This window comes from Myotis nattereri (assembly GCF_964212035.1).
Source record: "Myotis nattereri genome assembly, chromosome: 12".
In the NCBI taxonomy this organism is placed as follows: Eukaryota; Metazoa; Chordata; class Mammalia; order Chiroptera; family Vespertilionidae; genus Myotis; species Myotis nattereri.
Genome location: NC_138087.1, coordinates 22,666,133 through 22,692,228, shown reverse-complemented (window position 1 = coordinate 22,692,228; position 26,096 = coordinate 22,666,133). Strand labels below are relative to the sequence as shown.

At 41.3% G+C, this 26,096-nt stretch overlaps 1 protein-coding gene across 1 annotated transcript in view; it reads right to left on the bottom strand.

Moving 5' to 3' along the window:
- SLC24A2 (solute carrier family 24 member 2) overlaps window positions 1–26,096 on the bottom strand; it is a 219,735-nt gene that overhangs the window by 121,720 nt on the left and 71,919 nt on the right. Inside the window, exon 3 of the mRNA XM_081104263.1 lies at window positions 22,063–22,176. Coding sequence (XP_080960389.1) covers window positions 22,063–22,176 — 114 coding nt within the window. The remainder of the gene's footprint in view (window positions 1–22,062; window positions 22,177–26,096) is intronic.

The following is a 26,096-nucleotide window of genomic DNA, read 5'->3' as shown; positions in this document are numbered from 1 at the left end:
TGTAGGGAAGTATCATGGCACAGTGGCTAAAGGGTGCAGGATCTAGAAGCCACTGAAGGAATCTTGATTCCTACTGACTGTACTGCTCTCAACTTCAGTGCCCATGGGACAAAAGGAAAATCAGGTTCTACCTCAGAGGCTATTTTGGGGATTAAAGGGGATAACTCATGTAGAAGGTCTTGACACAGGATAAGTGCTCAATAAATGTTAGCTGTTATTAGCAGATTTTTTGGGGGGTAACAAACCCTAGAGCTGAAAATGTAAGAAACCAAAGATGTAATATCTCCAGAAGACAAAAAATAGTGTTACTAATTGGGTCCCAGGAGACTATTCTGGTGGTAATGAGGATGGATGCTGAAATGATCTAGTCTACTGGTTAAAAGAAACAGAGCCCAAAATAGATTTCTGTAGGGAAAAGTATGAAGTGGTGATCACATAAAAACAAAGAAGAACAACCTGATGAGTGATTATAGCTCACATTTCCAGAGGACTCTGTCGTACCATAAGCTTGAGCTGTGGTTGTGGACCAGCCCTGAAAATCTGCCTTTCCCCTCACCCTCCCATCCCATGGGACACAGGCTTGGATATGATGATGAGGGAGCAGCCTGTAGCTATGACAGGGAGCAGACAGCAAAGCTAACTGGCCAAATGGGAATTGAAACTGTGACCTTGGCCTCATTAAAATAGTCAGCTATGTTCTTGAATAGACCAGTTTTTTTTTACAGACAGCCAAGCCATCTGCAGACAAAACAAAACATGGCATGTATACACACACAAATAAAAATACAAAAACAAGAAACAAAGACTTACAACTAAAATAGAATTTAATTCACAGTTTTTGTTCTTTTTTAAAACAAATTTGTCTTCTATTTTTTTCTGGTGCCAGTATTAATAGTCAATCCAGGTTGCAAGATTGAAATGCTTCTGAAATGGAGAACTCTATACTGTAACTTACATTTGAAGAGACCTCTTAGCTAAGTGGTCAACTTGCATTGATAGGATGTCTACAGGACTCAAAGATAAATTATGTGCTGTTTTTTAAAAAATTGAAACCTAAAAAATAAGCACCTTTATAGAATGAAGCTCAGATCTGGACCAACAGTACAGCACAGATCTGAAGTCTTGATGATCTCATTTGCTATTACAATACGGTATGAAATAAACTTTCTTAGTAACACTACGACTCTCCAACTAGTAGCAATGTCAGCGATAATAGTATCTAATAATAATAATGCCAATATTTACAACAGTACTTACTAGGTGTACCTTACATATATTGCCTGGTTTAATTCTTGCAACAACCCAGTGGCAAAGGTGCTATTATTATTCCTATTTTATAGACAAAAAGATATAGCAGAGAGAAATAAGGGGACTTGTCCAGGTCATATGGTGAGCGGAGTCTAACTTAGAAGCCATGATCTTAACACCACTACCCATGAAAACCAATGAGTGCGCCTGGGAAGAATGAGAGATGACCTCAAGGCACTAAGGTACATACAAGTTTGCCAATGGGAAATCCTCCCTTCTCTCTTAGGTTTCCCTCTCCTTTTCCCTCATTCTCTCCTCCCCTCCCCTCATTCTCCCTACTCCAATCTTACCCCAGAATGTTTTGTTATGAGTGTAAGTAAACTATCACTATTTTGTAAATTAGATTTTAAAAAATCTGGAGTTTCTTATCTAACCAGCACCTTTATTTTGCAAATGAGAAGAGTGAGGCATCAAGCTAATGAGCCCTAAAAAATTAATGAGATCACTGAACTGATGATAGTGTATGTTGGGAAGTGCCTGCCTTTTCCTATTTCTTACAGGTGTTCCTATGGAGCAATCCAGGGCCTTCTGCTTATTCTTATAACTTAGTTTTCATCTCTGGCCATAGTTATTTCTCTCAAAGAGTAATCAGGTTTCCTCTCCTTATAAATCTTTGTTGCCTTCTCCCATTTGGGCAGTCCTTTGTGAGCAGATGCCAGTGAATCCTTCCTCAAGTAAACAGCTTGACTGCAGGAGATGCCCACATTACTTTGTTCCTGGTTTTGTTTTGTTTTTCCTGGTTGCAAAAACTCTTTTTATTTTATTTTATTAATTTTCAAAGTCAATTCATGAAGTCAATATGTTCTGTAAAGGTTAACATAAAAATGCCTCTTGCCCTAACCAGTTTGGCTCAGTGGATAGAACGTCGGCCTGCGGACTGAAGGGTCCCAGGTTCAATTCCAGTCAAGGGCATGTACCTTGGTTGCAGGCACATCCCCAGTGGGGAGTGTGCAGGAGGCAGCTGATGGATGTTTCTCTCTCATCGATGTTTCTAACTCTCTATCCCTCTCCCTTCCTCTCTGTAAAAAATCAATAAAATATATGTTTTTAAAAATGCCTCTTAACCCATTGTGGCATAATAGTACTTTGTTCCTTAAGATTACTCTCAAAATATCCTTGTGCCTAGAGAGAAATTCCAGATCTTTCGAATCTCTAAATCTAAAGTTGATTAATAGTACCTCATATTTAATATGCATGTGATTAGAGGTTATTGATTATTATAGTCTCACTTTTATTTGTTTTGATGATAGGGTACTTCCTCTAGTTTCTGGCTTTTTGTTTGGTGAAAGAAAAAAAAGTTGGAATTTGATATTACCATGGTAGGTTGAATAATGGTCCCCAAGATGTCCATGAACTTTCTAACCTCAGTAATCTATTACCTTATATGGCAAAAGGAATTTTGTGGATGTAATTAAATTAAAAACCTTGACATAGGAAGATTATCACGATTATTTGTCGGGTTTAATGTAATCACAAGGGTCATAATAAGAGGAAGGTAATAGAGTTAGCTTAATAACAACAACAAAAAGTGTGACTACAGAACCAGAGGTTAGAGTGATGAGTTTTGAAGATGGGCAAAGGGGCAACAGCTAAGAAATGTAGTTCAGCCCCTAGAAACTTAAAAAAGCAAAGAAACAAAGTCTCCTCTAAAGCTTCCAGAAAGAACACACCCCTGCCAACATCCTGATTTTAGACTTCTGACCTTCAGAATTTTAACGAAATAAACATGTGTTGTTTTAGTCATAAAATTTGTGGTAATTTGTTATAGCGGTTATAGGAATCTAATACAATAACCCTTGTTCAAATCCTTATGCCTGTTCAAAACTAGTGTCCTTGACTTCAGTCTTTCCCTTTATCACTTATAACACAAGTTTCAATGATTCATTCATCCATTGAAGTCTTTAACTAATATTTACTGAGCCCCTACTATGCAAAAGGCACAGTGAGCAAGATGACATGTCATGGCCTACACTTTTCTGCTTCTGTTCATGCCATTCTTTCCACCTTTTTTGCCCTGTATCAATATCTGACCAGTAAAATGCAACTAGTACTACAGGGCAGCTCACCTGGTTTTAGTTCACCTTTGGTTGAAATAATGATTGAAAATTTCTCTAACTTGGTGAAGGAAAAAGATACACAAGTTCAGGAAGCACAGAGAGTCCCAAACAAGATGAAGCAAAGAGGCCCACACCAACCTATATCATATAAAATGGGAATGGTTAAAAACAAAGATAATTTTAAAAGCAGCAAGGACAATATATTTAGTTACCTACAAGGGAGCTCCCAGTAAGACTGTCAGCTGATTTACAACAGAAGGGACTGGCATGAAAAATTCAAAGTGATGAAAAGCAGGACTTACAACCAAGACTATTTACCCAGCAAGGCTATGATTTAAAATTTAAGGAGAAATAAAGAGCTTCCCAGACAAGAAAAAGCTAAACTTCCCCTACCTGGTGAAAGATGTAGACTTGAAAGTCCAGGAAGTGCAGAGAACCCCAAACAAGAGGAACCCAAAGAGGCCCACACCAAGACACATCATAATTAAAATGCCAAGTGTTAAAGACAAAGAGATTATCTTAAAAGTAGCAAGAGAAAAGAAGTTAATTACCTACATGGAGTACCTATATGACTGTCAGTTGATTTCTCAGCAGAAACTTTGCAGGACAGAAGGGAGTGGCAAGAAATATTCCAAGTGATGAATAATAGCAAGGACCTACAACTAAGATTACTCTACCCAGCAATGCTATAATTTAGAATTAAAGGTCAGATAAAGAGGTTCACAGACAAGAAAAAGCTAAAGGAGTTCATCACTACCAAACCAGAATTACATGAAATGTTGAAGGGTATTCTTTTAGCAGAGGAAGAAGAAAAAGAAAAAGATAAAAAATATGAACAATAAAAAGGCAATAAATACATATCTGTCAACAATTGTATCTAAAAATCAACATAAATGAACAAGAAATCTAACGAACAAAATACACCGATGAATAAAATAGAACCAGAGGCATGGAAACATGGAACAGACTGATGAATCTCAGAGGGAAGGGGGGAAGAGGGTGGGAAGAGATTAACCAAAGAATTTATACTAGTATGCATATATACATTCCCTATGGCCACAGACAATAGGGTGGTGAAGGCCTGGGGCAGGGTGGGAACCAGGTGGAAGGGGGCAATGGGTGGAAAAACGGGGACATCTGTAATACTCTCAAAAAAGACTAAAATAAATTTATAAATAAATAAATTCCCAACAAACCAAAGTTCTGGACCAGATGGTTTCACAGGTGATTTTTACCAAACATTGAAAGAAAAACTAAAACCGATCCTTCTTAAACTATTCCAAAAACTCCAAGAAGAGGAAACACTCCCATACTCATTTTATGAGGCCCGCATTACCAGAATTCCAAAACTTGACAGACATACTGCAAAGAATGAAAATTACAGGCCAATATCCCTAATGAACATAAATGCTTAAATCCTCAACAGCATATTAGCAAACCGGATATAGCAATACATTAAAAAGGTCATATACCATGATCAAGGGGGATTTATTTTGGGGAAGCAAGGTTGGTACAATATTTGCAAATCAATTAATATGATACACCATATAAACAAAATGAAGACTAAAAAGCACATGATCATATAAATAGAAGCAGAAAAGGCATTTGATAAAATATAGCAACCATTGTGTAAATATAGGTAATATACTTCAATGTAATAAAGGCCATATATGACAAACCATCGCCAACATCATACTCAATGGACAAAAACTACAAGTGTTTCCCTTAAGACCAGGAACAAGACAGGGATGTCCACTTTCACCACTGTTATTCAACACAGTACTGGAAGTTCTACCACGGCAATCAGATAAGGAGAAATAAAAGGTATCCAAATTGGAAAGGAGGAAGTAAAACTGTCATTATTTGCAGATGACATGATACTGTATATAGAGAACCCTTAGATTCCACCAAAAAACTACTAGAACAGATAAATGAATTCAGTACAGTATCATAATCCAAAAAATACTAGGAATAAATTTAACCAAGGATGTAAAATACCTGTAGTTGGACAATTATATGACAGTGAAGAAATTTAAAAATATACAAATAAGTGAAAGCATATACCATGTTCATGGATAAAGAAGAATTAAATCATTAAAATGCTCATACTACCCAAAGCAATTTATACATTCAACACAATCCCTAACAAGACCAATGCTGTATTTAACAGAAAAAATATTCCAAAAATTTATATAGAACCATAAAAGATTGCAACCACCAGAAGCTGACCTCGGGGGTATTCTACAGATATAACAGCTAATAGGAAGAGAGGAAAATGTCTTCTGAGACATATGTAGAAGTGGACAAAATATTTTAAAATATGTTCAAAAAATGGAAAGGTTAAATTGTATCTAATGTACTCTGCTTCGCAAGCCAGGGAGTGTGTAATGAGTGTTCCTTAGAAAGATTTCCATCAGAAATGGCACTTGAAGTGAACAGGTTTCAGTTATCTAGAAAACACAACTGTTCATAACTCTTGTTCAGTGATGTGGCTGGATAAAACCGAGGGCGTCACACATCTGTAACATGGCCTCAAGTTACTGCATTAATTAGTGAAGTATTTTCTTCACTACAGACTTACAGAGTTTCCCAGTGATACTAATTCCAGTCATACAAACTTCTTCTAAGAAGCACAGTAAAGTCTCGCCAAAGGCTGATGGCAAGTGGGTCTCAACTTCCTTGGCAATTAGAGTTGGCAGGTGGAGGTGACCTGGAGTGCTGTGCTGAGAACAATTTGAGTTCCTTCACACCCTGGGCTCATTGGGAGAGGCTAGGCTCACTAGGACTGTGCAGTGATGTCTTCTGTGGACATGGGAGGGGGACACAGTGGCTTGAAAACCACATTTTTAACAGTGATCTGAAGGAGCTATAGTTGATTATGAAAAAAGATCACGGTGGCCACAAGTTCTATCTGCACCTGCAGAGCCTGAATCACTTTTTCCCGCTGGATTTCGGAAGCTGGGTCTGTAATTATGACAAGTGGGCTCTTTCAGAATTGTTTGTGCAAGGCCTCAGACTGTCAGCGTCAATGCTGTGAACTGGATTGTGTTTTTCTCTGAAACTGAGGAATGGATCATTTCCATAGAGAGAGCTTCCATTTAAGTCAAATTGCTATGTAAGCTACCACAATGAACAGAATACAGAGTCTTTGCGGTTACCAAGACTACAACCAATATAAAAAAGGAAAATAGAAAAAGTAAAAACTTATACCTGGGAAGTCTAAATTGTTCTGTTGACCTTACTCTGGTCTAATTTTATCCCTTATTTGCACCTACCACAACCTGTCCTATTTATGTTGGCCTTCAGAACCCTAGGATGATCTCTTGTTTTAGGTCAGTCTAAAAATCTTTATTGTGGAGCCTCACTTTCTATCTCAAGTCCCTTTTTTTCATTCAAATCTCTTCTTACCACTTGATTCCAAATACCCTCTCTAAAATCCTTTTCCTATCTTCCATCCTCATGTATTGATAAACTTTCAGTCTTTTCCCAGACTCTCACTTTTCCTGTTTGGAAGATTCCCATATTTTCTTCCCACTTTCAGAGCCCTCAGAGCAGAGTCACAAAGCTCCTATGTTCCTCCTTCTTATCACTGCATTTTCTTTCCGCCTCCTTTGCCTCTTCAAATCTGATTTGTAGCTGGGATCTCTTTGCACTTCCCACCCTCTTCTCCTCCCACTTCTTTGGAACTATTGTGGTTGAAATGCCTCCATTTCTCTTTGTTCACCTGCTCCCTCCCCTCAACTTCTTTGGGTGCACTCCACTAGAACTTGTCACCCATCAGGTGACACCGAGTCCCATCCCTGGTGTCCACCATCCACCCTCTCCCACCTCCTCAGGGATTGGCATCTCCCCAACACTGATCTATGGGGCCTCTCTGTTTCTGGGGCTCCCTTCCACCAGGGTGACTCTCCCTCTGGTGCTCCTGCCACTCCTGGGCACCTGTCTTTTGTGTGCAGTTTGTTGGCTGGTGGCACTGGGTTTCCCCCCTTTGCAGTGGTTGGAGCCACTGCTGGCTTCTCAGAGTTGCCTCTCTTCACTCCAGGATACAGTCTCAGGTCAATCTCAGAAGGACCTTGCAACAACTACCTATGAAATAGGGCTGTCCTGAGGAGGGAAGAGAGTCAGTGGACAGTCAGAACATGAGGGAATGACTGCTATGACCTAGACCAGCGGTTCTCAAACTGTGGGCCGCGACCCCTTTGGCGGTCGAAAGACCCTTTCACAGGGGTCGCCTAAGACCATCCTGCATATCAGATATTTACATTATGATTCATAACAGTAGCAACATTACAGTTATGAAGTAGCAACAAAAATAATTTTATGGTTGGGTCACAACATGAGGAACTGTATTTAAAGGGCCAGAAGGTTGAGAAACACTGACCTAGAGAGTCATAATATCTGTCACACATTTAGTGCTATGCTCTCGGTGGAAACTCAGCCGGGCATTCTAGATTCTTTACTATCATTACTGTTTTTAGTCCCATAACCCCTATAATCCTCTTTGATGTCTTGTATCTTTCCATCCACACTCCCTTGTAGGCCACCAGATCTATTCATGTTCTATGTAGTCTCTGTGCAGTCCCATTTCTTTGACTTTGCTTAGTCTGTTGCTTCCCCTGGTCCCCAGTCTCCAGGTGCCCAAATCCTACTTTTTTTCAAGGTGAAGCCCAAACATTAACCCTTCCACAAAATCCTCTCAGATGTCCTACTGCAGAACTATCAGTTTTCTTATCAGTCTTAAATCCTAATTGATTTCTACCTGCAGTGAGTTACCTGTGTCTTGCTACTGTGAGCTCCTGAGGGTACCAGTCATAGCTCTACCAAAACATTGTACATCAGGTATTCTATTGGCCCTATCTCCATTATGGAAATTATCCCAACCTTTGTCCAAGCTGCCTTCTGGCCAGTACTGGTCCCAGGTGTTGAACAACATTCATCTGGGTTTATGACTCAAAAAATCATAGAACATTGTGGGGAAAAAGACTTGTGTGAATATTTGTGTCCATTCATACACATGACTCCTATACTGCTCATATTTATCAGGTTCCTAAGGTAGCTACATGGAAGTTGGGTCATTTGAATATAACCAGAATTCATAATAAAACAATTGCTAACATTTGTGATTACTATGTACTGGGCACCAAGCTAGCAAGCCTGTGAGGTAGGCACTATTATTCCTAATTTACAGAGAGGTAAATTGAGGCTTGGAGAAGTTAACAGGCTATGCTAATTGCCCTTCCAATATCTAGTCTTCACCCAGCTCCATGCTGTAGGATGCCAACCTTTAGGGAATGCATCAGTGGGCTTCTGCCCTTGGGCTTCCTGTTGGAATCAATCAATGTGAGGTACCAGCAGCAGATCCAGGGGATCAGAGGTTGATATGAGACAGACAGAGGTCAGAATGTTTATTTCCCCTGCTCCCTCCCTGTCTGGCTGTTCACTGCCAGTGGCTGCAATTCTTTCTCTAAGGCCTCAACTCCTATCCAGCAGTCCTTTTCTACAGCCACAGGTATTAGAGAGTTCCAGGGACCCTCTGTCCCTTGTACCTTAAGGCAAGAGATGGACCCAGGTGCTTCCTTGAATCTTACTGTTTTCTTGAATCTTAATTGTGTTCCTCCCCAAAAGATATGCTGCAATTCTAACCCCCAGGACCTCTGAATGTGATTTTATTTGGAAGCAGGGTTATTGTGAGTGTAACTGGTTAAGTAGTAGGGTGGTCCCTAATCTAATATGACTGGTGTTCTTATAAGAAGGAGGCCATGTTAAGACAGATAGGCAGAGAGAATGAAGGCAGAGATTCAATTTACGCAGCTGCAAGCAAAAGGACACCAGAGATTGCTGGCCACCACCAGAAGCTAGGAAGAGGCAAGGAAGAATTCCGTAGGTTTCATAGGGAAGATGGCCCTGCTGACACCTTGATTTCAGACTTCCAGGCTCCAAAACTATAGGACAATAGGCTTCTGTTGTTTTAAGCCATTCAGTTTGTGGTACTATGTTCTGGCATCCCTGGGAAACCATGACACCTATCTAATATTTTGGAAACAGACACTTCATTAAATTCTCAATTACTTATTTTGGGTGTAAGACATGTTTTCTGCTGGGTCCCCAACTTTCCTAAGGTAAAATACAGTGCCTATATTATGTCCCTTTATGCCATGTGGTCTGAACACAGTATTGCAGACTGCTTTCAGTGTTGATGGCATGGCTGATCTTTTGCTATTAGACTAGCTGGGTCTGTGTTAAGTGGCTGAGCTATGATGAAGAGTAAACTGATTTCCTGAAGAGGCACAAATAGACCCAGGATGGGACAAGTGGAAGCCACTGTCCGTAGGGGTTCAGGATTTTCAAATATGCTCGTTACTTCTCACAAACACCATCAGAGGACAGCCAGGCAGAGGCTCAGGTCCTGGCCTTCATTACTATCAAAGCCTAAAGCTCCAGGACACCATCTCCAATTTTAAGGTGAACAAGGCAGGGACTTGTGAGGGGGACCAAGTCCCTTTTAAATGCAAATAGGCTGGCTACTCTGCAAGCTGCAATTCTTCTAGATAAAAAAAAAAAAGAAATATAAAGCAAACAGATGAAAGGTATAGATCTGAAAGTTTTCCTTTGTCACAGCGGATCTCTCTGATTGTTCTACCCTCCGAACCATCTCAGAGCTTCTGTCTTCATGCATCCTAGTTCCAGGCCCAGAGAAGCAGGTGGAGGAAGCTGCTGTCTGAGTAATTACTGCTCTGCCATTTCTTAAGGATGCCTCTATTTTTAGTAGAAGTGACTCATTCATATAAGCAGGTACACTGGGGGGTGGGGGTGGGAGGAGAATGTTCTTAGTGATGACTTAACCCTTACATCTCGGTGTGTTTATATTTATCCTCCTGCTTGCATCGATCCTTCTCTTGATGATCAATGCAAGCGAATTTTGCTTTGTGGCACCAATGAAAACACATCAATTCTCCCTTGAAATAATTTAAAATGTTCTCCACCCAGAAGTGAGAGAGTCCTAAAAAATCTCTCCAGCCAGGAGTGGAAGCAAGAAAGGGGAAGCAGCTCCAAGTCTTCCTGAGAAGCACAGGTGAGGGAGTTGCTAAGAGGTGGAAAGAAAGGCGAAAAGCATTCTCTTTCAGAATGAGTCATGCTTTACGATGGAGCAGCAGGGAAACCACTGTGTTAGGAACTGGATATTTGGAAACCTTGGGTTCAAAGTACTTCATCTGAAAAAAACTCTTCCTGATTCCTCTTACACAAGGAAAGCTTATACTAGAAACCCCTGCACAGCCAACACCACCATCAAGATAATAAGCCCTGGGCACTGGGCACTTTACAGAGGGCTCATGTAGTCTTCATGACACTCTTGTGAGACAGGTTTTGTTACAACCCCATTTTACAGGTAAGGGAGTTAAGGCTTAGAGAGGTTTTGTATTTTCCTAAAGGGTGTGGAATGCAGGTCTAAGCAGAGACATGCAGTAATTCTGGCCCCCTGGGATGTGGCTAGTACACGAGAGCCCATCAGCTAACAATCCTACTCAAGAACATTTTGGCAGAACTTTGCATATGGGATTAATGGCCTTCCTCTGCCATGAGGAACTCCATCTACGTGATTCCATGGGTTTGCTAGGCAAGAGAGACAGGGTAAAAATCTTGCCATTATGAGCACTTTGGTTTAATTTCTCCTCATTTAATACAACAAAGTAACTTATCCATGGCATATATTTTCATATCCATGTATTTATTATTCAACTGACATTCCCCCTAATGACCAGTCCTACCACATTGCCTCTTGTAGTGTATGGATCCCTAAATACCATAGAGATTTCTGTATAAACTACACAGATAAAGTACTCAACACAGGATCAAGGCAGGATCTTGTTTTATCATCCTTCGGATGATTAAGGAAAAGTCAGCAATTGTCAAATCATCATGTCCAGGGATATAGTTTTTCTAAGTACTTTAAACACAAGAATAAAAAACACCATGTTGGATCAATTCAGCTGAGTATTTCTTGTCACTGAAGGCTCTACCTAGTTGTCTCACAGGACACCATCAGGAGAGATTAGAGCCTTTCTTAATGATCCTAAGAGCCTCATGTAGAGATCTGTCACCTGTGACTTCACCCATATCTTCCTTGAACACATTTCTATTGATAGCTCCAAGAAGTCATTAGGCTGAGAAAGTTCAAATAAAAGGCATGACAAGAATAATCAACTTTTTCATTTTTTTCAACATTTTAATCACGAGATAGCACTTTAATGTTCTCTAGGGCCCTCCTGGACTACAAAACCATCCACAATGGAAAATCAGGGAACCTCTTTTTGTAATTTTCCATTATTACTGACAGTGATGGACACCTCTTCCTTTTATTATCCATATGAAGCCTACCAACACCTCTGAGTTAGACAACATGTCATTTTATTGAAATACCATTGTCTTTCACCTGCTCCATCCAGACAGTCTATTCATTATTCCCGAAATACACCTTGCACATTGCACCTTGGTGCCTGCACACTCATTGTTCTCCTGGAAAATCCGTCTCTTTCCCAATGTGCATCTGATCTCTGCTCATTCCCCACAGCAGAGTTATAGCTCCATGTCCTTCTGTCACCCCACACCAAGACCTTCTAACCTCAAGACCAGCGCTTCCAACAGAAATATAATGTGAGCCACACATGTAATTGCAAATTTTCTAGTCACCATATTAAAAAAGTAACAAGAACAGGCATGATGACTATACTTAATCCTGTATCAAACACTAGAAATATGCCAAGAGAGTAGATTTCAGGTGCACTCATCACACTAGAAAAAGGTTAACTATGAGATATGTTAATTAGCTGATTGTAGCAATCATTTCGCGATGCATACATATATCAAATCATTAAGTTGTACATACTCAATATATATAATTTTTATCAGAAGATATATAAATAAGGACAAGCTTAGGGACTGGCTCGAGGTAGGAATCAAAGGCTTGTTGAAGTTCTCTCTCCTTGAATCACACACTCCTGTCTGTTCTGTTTGGTTTGAATGGTTTCTAGAACTGGTGTTGGTAACCTCTCCTCTGCAAGCCCCTCAGCTCATCACAAGCACTCAGCAAAGACCAAGGGCTACACTTTGATTCTCCCACAGAGCACACTGAGCTACCGGCAGTCCCTGAGCCTGGAATTCCATTCCACGTCTCGTCCTGATACATGCTTACTTCTGCCGAATGTTCCTTCCACTTCTCCTTTAAAAAGTAACAACTGTTCTCAAAAAGCACCTGTCCCCTGCCACTTCTCAATTAAATTTAATGCCTATTTTCTGAACACGTTTTATCAGGATTTATGTTGCATTCTCACAATTAATTTGCTCATTGGTCTCAGTCACTGCCCTATGAATTGTGTGTGTGTGTGTGTGTGTGTGTGTGTGTGTGTTCCATGTCTTACTGGTTTCACCCAGACCTATAAAAATCAATGCAGGAACTACATAATATGTGCTAAATAAAATGTCAATTTATCTTTATAATTTTGAAAGAAAACAGGCTTCTGACATAGGATATACTTGGAATTTATCACCTGCAAAGCAGGTCAATGGCTAAATGTTCAATATATTGGCCCATACCCTGGGAAGGGAAAGGGGAATGGGAAAGATGGAATCCAACATTCACTGAGCACTTTTTACTTGCTTATGCCATCTCATTTAACCCACATGACAACATTGCAAGGGAAATATCATTACCCTCATTTCACAGAGAAATTAACAGAGGCTCAAAGAGGTCAAGAGACTTGTCCAAGGCCACATAGCTAGTGAGGGCCCGAGGAGAGATGTGAGTCCAGATCTGTCCCCAAAGCTGGTATTTGTGCTGGTGCTGCACTCACAACAAAGTTCTAGAGTAATAGCCTTCTGATGGCTTCACAAAAGGCCTAGCACAGCTGTACTCTTTTTACAGATGGGAGAGGAAAGCACAACACGCAGCCAGGCATCTCTTCTCTCTCCGTTCCCCACCAGAATAACCTGCCTCCTCCCCACCTTGTCAAACATAAAGGGTAGTAACAGGAGATGCATCCTGACCCAGCAACAGAATAGGCTCCCGGGAACACAGGGCTGGATCAGAAGAGCAGGGAAGGCCCTGGCTCTACATCCCACAGGCAGCCAGGCTGTCAGAGGGCAGGGTCAACTCCAGCTTTTGAGTGCAAAAAACAGCTTTCCTTTGCCCATCCCGCTTCTCCATTGAGTCTCGTCTTCTCTCTTATTAAGCATTTCTGCCACCCTCTGTCCTGGGGTCTGCCTAGACTTCACCCAGCTGCACATACACGTCTGGCAGGCTGGTCGGTGCTGTCACAGGGAATCCCAGGGCTGCTGAGACCAACCTCAAGACACTAAAGCTGCTGGCAACACACCTGGCAGTGGGCAGAGCGCTGGGGTGTGGATCTGAATTTGCAAACAGGGGCAGATTTCCCCCCCCCCCCCCCGCCCAATCTAGTCTCTCCTTCTAATAAGCAGCCGGACAGCTGGAAGCAACAGACTGTCAGGGCTGATCTTAGAAGCATCTGCCATCCTGGGCACTGTGGCTCCTCCCCTTGAAGGGTTGTGACCTGGTAAGGAGGTTGGATGGGTTTCCTCATTCGATTTCTCTGCGAGCTTAGTCTGATTAGCATCCCCGGGTAAACCAACCTTTTGAGTTTGCAATTTGTTTTGTTGTATGAAAGACCATGTTTCCTAGCATAAGGAGATTTAACATACAGAAGTCAGAATAAAAACATAAATTAGGGACACTTATTTGCTCTATTTTACAAGGGATCTGATGCGGGGGTTCTTTAAATGGCACGTTCTTTGGTACCCTTAGAGATTAGTTTACAGGGAATTTTTAAAGGAAGAAGTCTGGAATCAACATAGCTGCCACTTACTGAGTGGTCTCTATGAGACAGGTACTGTGATAAGTACTTTACATGTGTTGTCTCAATGATTGTTCACCCTAACCCCCCAAATTAGATATTGGTATTCCTGTTGTATAAGTGAGAAATCCAAAGTTCAAAGAAGTGCAAAGTCAGGGGGCAAACCTGCTATTCTGGGCTGAATTGTGTCCCCACAAAAGATACACTGAAGTCCTAATCCCTGGTACCTACGAACGTGACCTTATTTGGAATAGAGACTTTGCAGCTGTCATTAGGTGATGATGAAGTCATCCTGGATTAGGGTGTTCTTATAAGGAGAGAGATTGTGATGTAGAGGGCACACACACAGAAGAAGGCCAGATGGAGACAAAGGCAGGGGATGGAGTGATGCAGCTATAAGCCCAGGAATCCAAGGGCTGCTGACATCCATCAGGAGGTAGGAAGAGGCAAGGAAGGGTTCTTCCCCAGAGCCTATGGAGGGAGCATGGTCCTGCTGACACCTTGATTTCAGACCTCTAGGCTCCAGAATGTGAGAGAATAAATGCTGTGGTTTTAGGCCACCCCGTTGTGGTACTACGTTATGGCAGCCCTAGAAAACCAACGCACCTGAGATTCAAACACCTAGTTCTCCGATTTAAAGATACACCATCCTCCTCCCAGAACATGGAGGCTGCCTGGTGTGTGGCTGTTGACACTGCAGGCTCTCGCTCTTGCTGGTATCTGACCCACCTGCGCTTGAGGAAAGCCAGTGCGAGGCAATGGCAGGGGAATGACATAATCTGTCAAAACATGGCTGTGGGGAAAGGGGATTGGAGAGGCACAAGAACAGATGCAGGGGTTTTGTTTAGAAGTGCTGCTGCTGTCCAGGAGAAAGTGAGGTGGCTTGGATTCATGTGGAGGCGGTGGGGATGAGAAGAAATCAATGACTGCCAACCCACTGGATTTGGGATTAGCACGAGGGGATGTCACCTGTGAAGCCAGGTTTCTGGCCTGGGTGGTGTTGGTGTCATTGTGAGAAGAAAGAAACAGTCTACTGCAGCCTTGACAGACTGAAATTAAAATGAACTGGTTGTAGAGTTCTCTTAAGGTCCTCAGGCAAAAGTAGGCATGAGCCTGATACGGAAACACACCAGCTATGAGATGCTGGGCAAACCATTTAACCTCATCGGGCTTCAGTCTCCTCATCTGTGAAATGTGAGGATAATGATAGGACTTATATGCATTCAATGGTAAGCAAATGACAAATGGTTAGTTTTAAAAAATATTTTATAATAGAATGCTTTCTCCCCAGAACCCTTCAATGGCACATCTTAAGAAGTCCCATTATTTCCAAATCAGGTAGAGGGAACCTTGTTTTGTTTCCTCAATTAAATGTAAAAAAAAAAAAAGTGAGGAAACTGAGATCTACAGTGGTTAAGGACCAGAGTAGGTCCAAGTCTCAAAACAAATGATTTTTTAGCTGCGTTCATGGAACTATACAGGATACATCATTTTTAGTGCAGAGATTTAAAATTTTTGATTACAAAGGGAATGTAAATGAATTAAAGCCCAGCAGTGTAGAGAGTATATATTTATTTCCAACAATTCATGGGAACAGCATGTACCAGTAATAAAATAAGCACTTTCTCTTCCCTACCAGATTTTTTTCCTCTAAAGGGCAAAGGAAACCATTCAGTTTTGTTCAATGCAGGACATCGCGTCCTTACCCCCGAGGTTACACCACGTGGGCCCTTTCATGGTTTCAGACAGTGAATGGCTCCTAAGTGGGGCTCTGTTCTTTGTCCAGGACACTTTATCTATTAGGGAGTACAGTGTGTCCACCATGACAGGTGCTATTTATGTGCGCATTCTCAGAGCTACTCAAACAATAATTTCATTCTTTTCTTAGAATATATAAAATAAAGCACTTTGTACAAATTAATCAAGATCAGGTACTTCTACACTTGTAGAATTGAGATCTGTTCTTTCAGCTAATAAATCTTTGTTCTTTTTTTGTTAGATGCCTCTACTAGTGAGAAGTAACTCGATTTCCCTGCTATTTAAAAACAACCTAAATGAGTTATCATGTAAAAAGAGAAACTAAATTTTGATTAAAAAATGTATTATTATTATTGATTTCAGAGAGGAAGGGAGAGTGAGAGAGAGATAGAAACATCAATGATGAGAGAGAATCATTGATTGGCTGCGTCCTGCTCGCCCCCTACTGGGGATCGAGCCACAACCCCGGGAATGTGCCCTTGACCCTTTGGTCTGCAGGCTGACGCTCTATCCACTGAGCCAAACCAGCTAAAGCAAGAAACTAAAATCTTAAGAATCCTAATGAAAGGAAGAAACTGCTAAGAACAAAAGTAAGGACAGAGATCTTGCAAAAGCCATTCCTTATCCAACCTGTTTACTACCCTCTGTATTTTCCTCAAGTGTCTCAAAATAAAAGTATTCAAAACTGAAACGCACTGTGATTTATCCTTTCTACTCCTCCACCCAGACCCATTCTTTCCTCCACATTTCCTTTCTTGGTTAATCATTCCAGCATCCAGCAGAGGCTTGGAGTCATGCCGAGAGCCTCATGCTCACTGCCCAGGTCTGAAAAGGCACCGAATTCTGGTGATTTCATCTCCCAGATCATTGCTTCACCTGTTTCCTTCTCCCCTTCCCCAAGTTTACCTCTTAGACCAGCTGTGGGCAAACTATGGCCCGCGGGCCAGATCCGGCCCGTTTGAAATGAATAAAACTAAAAAAAAAAAAAAAAAAAAAAAAAAGACCGTACCCTTTTATGTAATGATGTTTACTTTGAATTTATATTAGTTCACACAAACACTCCATCCATGCTTTTGTTCCGGCCCTCCGGTCCAGTTTAAGAACCCATTGTGGCCCTCGAGTCAAAAAGTTTGCCCACCCCTGTCTTAGACCAAGTGTTTTTGAACTTCCATAACAGCCTTATCTATAAAATAGAAATAAAAATGCCTTCCTCATAGGGTTGCTGGAAGCCTGAGATATGTTTGCAAGGTGCCTAGCCCATTGGGGACATGGCATCCTAGATAATAAGAGAGGGGTATGGTAATTAGCCCAGACATGCCAATTAGTCACAACCAGATATGCTAATTAGTCATGGCCAGTATGCAAATTGATCATCACTCCAACACAAATTAGAGAGGTATATGCTAATTAGCCATGATATGCTAATTAGTCACACCCAGTATGCAAAATGACCATCACTCCAACACACAAGATGGCTGCCCCTATGTGGCCACAAGATGGCTGCCACAAGATGGCCCACAGGGGAAGGCAGTTGGGGGCAATTAGGCCTGCAGGGGAGGGCAGTTGGGGGGGACCAGACCTACAGGGGAGGGCAGTTGGGCGGGACCAGGTCTGCAGGGGAGGGCAGTTGGGGGGGACCAGGCCTGTAGGGGAGGGCATTTGGAGAGGAACAAGCCTGAAGGGTAGGACAGTTAGGGGCAACCAGGCTGGCAAGGGAGGGCAGTTAGAGGTGACCAGGCCGGCAGGGGAGGGCAGTTAGGGGCAATCAGGCAGGCAGGGGAGCAGTTAGGTGTCGATCAGGCTGGCAGGGGAGTGGTTAGGTGGTGATCAGGCTGGCAGGCAGAAGCGGTTAGGGGCAATCAGGCTAGCGTTTGGGAGGCAGCAGTCCTGGATTGTGAGAGGAATGTCCGACTGCAGTTGGACATCCCTCGAGGGGTCCCAGATTGAAGAGGGTGCAGGCTTGGCTGAGGGACACACACACACTTCCCTGAGCATGAATTGTGTGCACCAGGCCTCTAGTGTCATAATAAATGGTATCATTCTTATTACCACAGGGTCCTGCAAATGTGAGACCCTCCAGATCTATAAGGGCCATCCACCCCCACCTTTCCTCTCTGATCTCATCTGTTCTTGCTCATGTTTCTCCCACTATACTTCAGGGTCTTGACCTTGATCTTCCTCTCTAGAATGCTTTTTACCCCAGATAGCCAATGGATCTCAGTACCTGCTCTGTGCTGAGATACTGTGCATCTATAGCCCCGTCACCTGCTAGCATACTATCTAATTTACTCATTTTATATTGTTTACTTTCTGAACTCCTCCTCTAGAAAATAATCTCCAAGAAGGCAGGAATTATTATTGTTTGACCCAGGTGGAGTCTGGGATACAATGCAGAAAACCATCCATGGTCCAGAGGAGAAACTGGGTCTCACTGGGATTTTGGTATCTCCATTTTCCTTTGTCCCTGGTTCATACTGCTTAGCTAATAAAAGTTTTGGATGCAAGACACTCTCTATATAGCACAACCATTAAAAAAGGGGGGTGGGTAGTAATTGAACCCCCTGATATAACAATAGGATGTGTGGCTAGTATCTTTCTTCTCAGTTAGCACAAATATCACAAACACCACAAACACATATTGATGATCTACAGATTATTGAGTGGGGAGATCATTTAGCTGTATTCTCCAGAGACTCATTCAGTCAACCTTCTACTGTGAAATAGTACATTATGCTTGGAGGATATTTCAGAGGGAATGACAAATACTAGTTTGCCAAAACAACTCCTTCATGCAACAGAAACAGGCCCTGATTGATGGGTTCTGCTAGGGTGATTTATCATCATTTCTCCTGCCCAATCCGCCAGCTTTATTGTGCTGTTGACATTTCTCATCCAGTTCTCTCTGGCACACACTAATTGGAACTGGGACCTTAGATAGGGGCCTCTAAAGCTCATTATCCTGCATCATGGAAGTGCTTTATGTGAGGTGAGATTCTAACTTTAACAATGCTGACTTGCAGTGATAAATATTTATCCCGAAATGTTTGCTGGGCCCGGAGTAAGCTTCTCAGCGTCTAAAGCAGCACTCATGAAGTGTCATTCAGCATTCTTCTCTGTACTGGTAGCAGACAGTTGCACACAAAATTTAGGTAGCCCTGTGCAAACACCTGGGCCATTCTGTAAACCCCAATGGGCCAGAATGAATTAAATTGTGAATGAATACTAGAAGGGAGAAAGATGCCAGTTTCCTCAAATAGCAAACCTCTCTTTATAGCTGTTATCCTTCCTATAAGTTTTAACTAAAATGCCAAAGGGAAACACACTTTAATATCACACCCCACAAGTGGAACAGCTTCCCCTGTGGACAGAGGAAGCAGAATACCCTAAAGAAAGGCCCATTTCCATGTCACACCGGTACATTATCTGGTGTGACACGTCAGCAGCGCAGGGAGCAGGACACACACAGCAGAAGCAAACACAAATGCACCTTAAGAATGAGCCTGGCATCGTTAATTGGGATCAAAGAGACTCATTTAGTTGATCTTAAAATATGTAACTGTTTAAACGAATTTGTACTTATTCTAAGCAGGTGGTGGAAGATATGAAAGGTTTTTGAAAACAGGGCCAAAAGGGAAACCACAGAAAAAGTAATGGCTTGCATCCATTTTCCATTCTTTCTACTTTATATCTGTATTGATTGGCTGTACTGTCTTGGAGTGAGATGGATTAAAAAGCAAAACCGAACCAAACCGAAAACAGCTGTTTCTAAAAAATAAATGCAGATGAGCTAAGGTTGCAGTAAAGCAAGGAGCCCACAATGAACAGTCAGCTTTACAACCCTCTTTTTTAGTGTGAGGCTGATATGAAATTCTAGTGCAGGGCATTTGCCACCGGGAGGGGAGCAAATCACTTTAAAGAACAATACATTAACTACTGAATGTCTACTGTATGCCAGACACCAGAGTAAGCACTGCGGTGAAAACACTGAGAGAAGAGTTTACAGGCTAGTGGGAAAGATGGATGGACATGAGCCACTACAAAACTGGAGAGTGAGGAACACAGGTGTCCATGCATAGAGTGCAACTGGAGCAAAGGGCGAGGAGTGATTGCCTCGGCTCCTGAAATTGAGAAGGTTCCAGGGAGATGGCATGAATGCCGAGCTGTATTTGGAAGGGCACAGAGGAGCTGAGCTCACTGTTCTTTTGGAAATGGAAGGGTCCAAGAAGGTGATGGCCACTTGGTCTGGTCACATGAAGCCATTCTGATCAAGTGACCTGCATTACACATTCAGCAGTCGGTATCCTGCCTGGAAATTGTGCTCTAAATGTTTTGCTAAATCTGCAAGAAATGCTTTTTATTTTTTCATGAAAGATGTGGCCAACCAGAGTTCATTAATTAAGCAATGCTTAGTTCATTTTCCCACTTTTACTAATTGGAGGCTTCCAATTAGAGCCTCTGAGTAGCAAGGACCATGGCACAGGGTGATGGAAATGTAGCTGAGAGCAAGCAGAACTGGAATTTATACAGACAGGGAGGCTTTCCTGAGGTTAAATGGGGGCATTTAGGAACATTTGGGGGGAGCACACTTAAGAAAGCTGTTTGTGATCTGATGCCCAAGACACCAGGGCAATATGGGCTGCTCACACCTACGTGTTTTCTCCTGCTTCTTGGCAGTTCCTTCCTGTGTCTGACTACTCACCATCTCCCCTTGGAGGGTAGCCCTTAGAATTCTCTGGTTACAGAGAAAAGAAACTTTCTGGCTAATGTGAAGATGGAAATTCATTGGAAAGAAATGGGGGAACTCACTGGGTTAAGAGAAAATCAAGAATAATGTCTAGAAACAATCGGCATTGGTTCTTTTGGGATTCTGGGAAGCAGAAACTGATGGGCAGTCACCCTATGGGGCCAAATCAGATTCAAGGATTTTTCCTTCACTTTCTGTGTCATTTACTCAAGTTTCCAAAGCCGAGGAGAAAGACTGAATCAACTGGGTGGTTTGCACTAAAACAGTGGTTCTCAACCTTCTGGCCCTTTAAATACAGTTCCTCATGTTGTGACCCCCAACCATAAAATTATTTTCATTCCTACTTCATGACTGCAATTTTGCTACTGTTATGAATCGTAATGTAAATATCTGATATGCAGGATGTATTTAGGCAACCCCTGTGAAAAGGTCGTTCGACCCCCAAAGGGGTCGCGACCCACAGGTTGAGAACCGCTGCACTAAAGGAAACTGAGATCTGCCCCATGGAAGTTAGGATGCTGCACCAAAGGGAAGAGGAACCCCTCCCCAGTGGGGTCTCCCTCTGGAACCAGGGTGACATCCTTAGAGCAAACCTCCATTCGGGAAGTCCTGATGATGTCTTTTGACCAAGATGATCAAAACCAGTTTCTGTGATGATCAGGGAGAGACAGCCCACATTTCCTCATACAGTGAGTACAGGCAGCTGGGGGGAGCAGCACTTTGCAAACCCATACTGTTACTGAGCACATCAGCACTAAAAAACCAAGGAAGGTGAAACCCTGGGTCTATCTGACAGGTGGAGGCGACCATAAACATTTGGGATCCAGGGTGCTGCGATCCTTACAGACTTGTTGAACATGGGTCCTCCTATTAGGAAAGCCAAATGGTTAGGGGAGCATGTAATAAGAAACCTGGAAAAAATCCATCCCTGAAGACAACAAGATGACAGCATTGCAGAGCTGGGTTCTACCCTGGTTCCACATTGACTCCCTCATGGTAGTCTGGTGGTTTAACCAGCTCACTCCGCTTTGAGTGTGGGATGAGTAAAATGGGATGGTACTTGCCCATCTGTAGATAGATTTTACTTAGATTTATAAGCCATTACTAAACTGTAGGGATTCATGTGGAAGGTGAAATCCATTAGGGTAGCCACATCAGGCAATGGCTTCTGACTTCCTCACACTGGTCACATTCTTCATTCTGAAACAACTGGTCCAAAGTGGCCCAGGCCATGTTTCTCAACTTACCTTGGAGCTTCCAAGGTTTCCATCTCCTGGCTCACTTCCTATTTGGGGTTCCCTTGACCTTTTCACGCGACTTGAAGACTTACCGTATTCTCTGGCTTTGACTGTTGCTCTCTTCTTTGAGTCTGACTCAGGTCCCCACCAGTTGCTACTTTCAGCTGTCTTGCTGAACACCCCAGTTCCAGGACTGTTTTGGAGCCCTGTAATTTGAGTGACAAATGCTCTAGTCAGGAGCCCTGGCCTCAAGAGGACCTGGAAAATGATGAAAAAAGCCCATGCTCCTTAAATGTTAGCCCCGGCAGTGCAGTGGGGAGTCGTCTCTATGCCCCCACGTATGTCTTCCTGTGTTTATGCATAAACACTCGGTAGTTTCCAATAATTCTTTCTCTTTTTTTCTATTTCATTAAACTGCCACGCAATATTTTTGTGCATTTGTGAAAAGCTCTGCAAAGACCGTTTTCAGTGATGGGTGAAATGATTTCTATAAATAACTTGCAAATCAATTTGTTCAGCTTGTAGAAATCTTAATGAAGAAAGGTGCTGTTAAATGTGCAAAATAAAAAATTCCATTTTAGTCTAGAGTATGGAACTAATACTCAATGAAAACAGCCTTGAATTTAGAGTGGGGAAAACCCAGGTGTGATCACCCTGGCTTTCTGGTTTACCACCTGTGTGGCTTCAGGCACATCCTATAACTGCTCTAGGACCTCAGTCTCTTTTACTGCATAACGAGGGGATCATGTCCCCTTTTGTTGTATTGTGGCAGAACCAAAATGAGGGAACATACAAAAAGGTTGCTGATAAGGTGCTGGGTCCCTAAGGCAGGCCAATACATTTCTGTTAAATCTGAACTTGAAAGATAATCTAAAAGTGATTGCAAATAGAATGGGGGGGGGGGGGAAGGGAGGAGAGTTAAGGAAAGAAGGAAGGAAGGAGGAGCGGGAGGGAGGAAAGGAGGGAGGAGAGTTAAGGAAAGAAGGAAGGTAGGAGGAGAGGGAGGGAGGGAAGGAGGGTGGAGGGAGGGAGAGAAAATAAAGAGTGCCTTAGAAATCATATTTTTAAAACTCAAATGCTTCCTCTTTCTAACACTGTTTTCTGTATATGAGAAGCATCTAAAAAACAAAACTGACTTTTTAGGAGGAACAGAAAAGACAACTTTAGTGCTTATCAGTCTCTCAATGTACTGTTCTATTTTGGGCCTCTAAATGTACTTCACTGGGAGAACACCATGTTTTTAAACCTCTTCATATTGTAGATATAAAAAAGGTAAGAGTGAAGGCATTTAAAGGCAATGCTTTCATCTATTGATTGTCCTTGGTTTTAGATAGGGTCACCAATGACTAGAAAGGAAATAATCACTTTTGTAGTAAAATTGATTAATAAAAAATGAATAAGCTAATAAATAGTTATGGTTCTCTTACTATGGGTCAGATCCTGTGCCACAGGGTTTAATTCAAACATAGACAGACACATGGATAGATACATAGATGCTTACAATGAGAGATCGATACTTTCATGAATGTCACCTCATTTACTTTCATAAATGCCCTAGGAGTTGATGGTATCTCCATTTTATACACAGAGACATAAACTGTAAGAGCTTATGTGGTTCAGTGACCAGGCTAAAAGTCAAATGGCTGACAAGTATGTGTTTTTCAGATCTGATAGCTGATGGGTAGAGCTTGAAAAATGAGAGGATTTGGTAATTGTAAAGTTTAGTCACTAATCAACATTCATTTAACAATGTTTTACTGCGCACCTTCTATGTGCTGGGCATTTTGCTAGGTGCTTGGGAGACTACATGAAGAATACAAAGTTCTACTTCATACAGCTTACAGCCTAGTGGAGGCAAGAGACAATAAATATAGCAAGTATGATAGTGACATATAATGGCAAGTGCTATGAAGAAAAATAAAGCCAATAGAATAATTAGAAGGATGAGAAGCAATTACTCCATTGAAGTCACAAAATCCATAAAGCATCTTTTTCCTTACAATTCAGAAAGGAAACCATGTCTTATCTTTTACTACTGGCATATTTTAACTATAGAGAAACTAAAACATGTAATTAAAAGAATAAAGAGAAGCCCTCACCAGTGTGGCTCGGTTAGACTACCTGTATTATTACTAACCTAATGTTTTTTAAAAGTGGATTCACTTTTCCTTCATTTAAATACCTCATTGATGGTTCTAGGTAATAAATTTAGAGAAATCATGGGTTTAGTATACAAGTTATATACTTGTATATAGTATATACTTGTATATAGTATATACTTGTATGTTGACTAATAGTATATGTCAAAGTCAGCATATAATCATTAAAAATGTTTGTTGTGCCACCTAAAATCTTTTCAAGTGCCAAAGTAGTATTTATGCCACTCACTGCAAAATACCAGGATACAGAACAAGTACTGGACTTCAAGTCAGAAACCCCACATGTGAGGATAAAAGTTCCTCCCTTGAGAATTACCCAGGGAGCCTGTGCTTAGGGCTGTTTCCACCCCCCCCTCCTGGGCCCCTCCCCTCTGCTCGGACCAAAGTCTTAGCTTGACACTCCAAAGGACCATGGGTTTGTAGGCAAGTACTGGAATTAGGAAGCTGAGTAAAACAGTCAACTGTGGGCCTGTTGCAAGAGATATGGGCACTATTATTAGCTCCTGGCCCCAGAAAGGAATGAAAAACGACCAAGGAGTTCACTGCATTTTCCCATCTCTAAAAGCAGTGGCTACCTTAGGACAAACTTAGGTCATCAATGAATGGTAATTATGTACACATAATTAAAAGTACAATTTTAAAATTCTTTCCAGGCTTCATGGAAAAGCCTATTAATCAGAAACAAGTCACTTATCTCTAAAAAGTCGTAAAAGAGTTGAAACCTGAACCTTGAAAATAGACTTTGAAAGGCAGATTTCAAGAATGTTTCTTCCCATCTGAACGTTAGACACTAACAATGGCCTACTAGATTTTCTTTGAGTCATGCTTGAAAAAGTCGGACTGTAATTTAATGCTATTTGATGGTAAACTACAATACTGCATGAGGAGACTGAAGCCACCTTATTGACTTTTTTTATTCTTAATCCTCAAAGAGGATATGTTTTGATTGCTTTTTAGAGAGAGGAAGGGAGAGGAAGAGAGAAACACCAATATAAGAGAGAAACATCAATCAGTTGCCTCCCATTCCCTCCCAAGCCAGAGAGAGATAAAACCTGAAATGTCAAAAGTATTATAATAGGTCCAATAAATTACATGCCATGTCCAGCTATTGTATACTAAATGCTGTGTGGGCTACATATTGGGGAAAATTATGAATTACTAAAGATGAGAAAACGAGTATACACTGAGTGGCCAGATTATTATGACTGGCCAGATTATTATGACCACCCCATAGTACTTCATTGACACTTCCAAAAATGCTGAATATTGAAAACTTCCTAAGCAAATACTCTCAAGGTTTTATTATTATTATTTGCATAACTAATTCACTTCTTTGTACTGATGGGGTGGTCATAATAATCTGGCAACACAGTATATTTTGGGCATTTAACAGTTGTAGTCCAAAATAGAAATGCTAAGACATTTAAAAACATGTTTAAATTTAAAAACATGTTTATCAATGTTTTAAAGGTCTCATCAGTGAATTAAGTCCCTCAGATAAGTGGCTGTATCAAAGGCTTTTAAAATTGTAATAACTTCTGCAATTATATAACAAATGCCTTATTTCTTTGGCACTAATTTCTTCTAACTAGGAAAATCAGTTGGGAATTGAGAAAAGCATGAGAAGTCTGTCATTTTAATTACACAAGTAAATGATACACGAAAAGTTATGAAAGGATTTGTTTAATTTCCTTAAATTTTAGAAATACTGTAGATTGTATACCAAGTAGTAAAACTTTAAAAACATGCATATTTAGTAGATTGAAATAAACATGTTCATTTTTTAGGGGAAAAAAGGTCTTCAAAGAATACAATTTATGCTTTCCAGTTTTCATTGGCTTCATAAGTACTCACTACATTGTAAGGTTAAAAATATCATACCACTATATTGTATACCTGAAACTAATATAACTAATAAAATACTGTACACCAACTATACTTAAATTAAAAATTAAAATGAAAAAAAT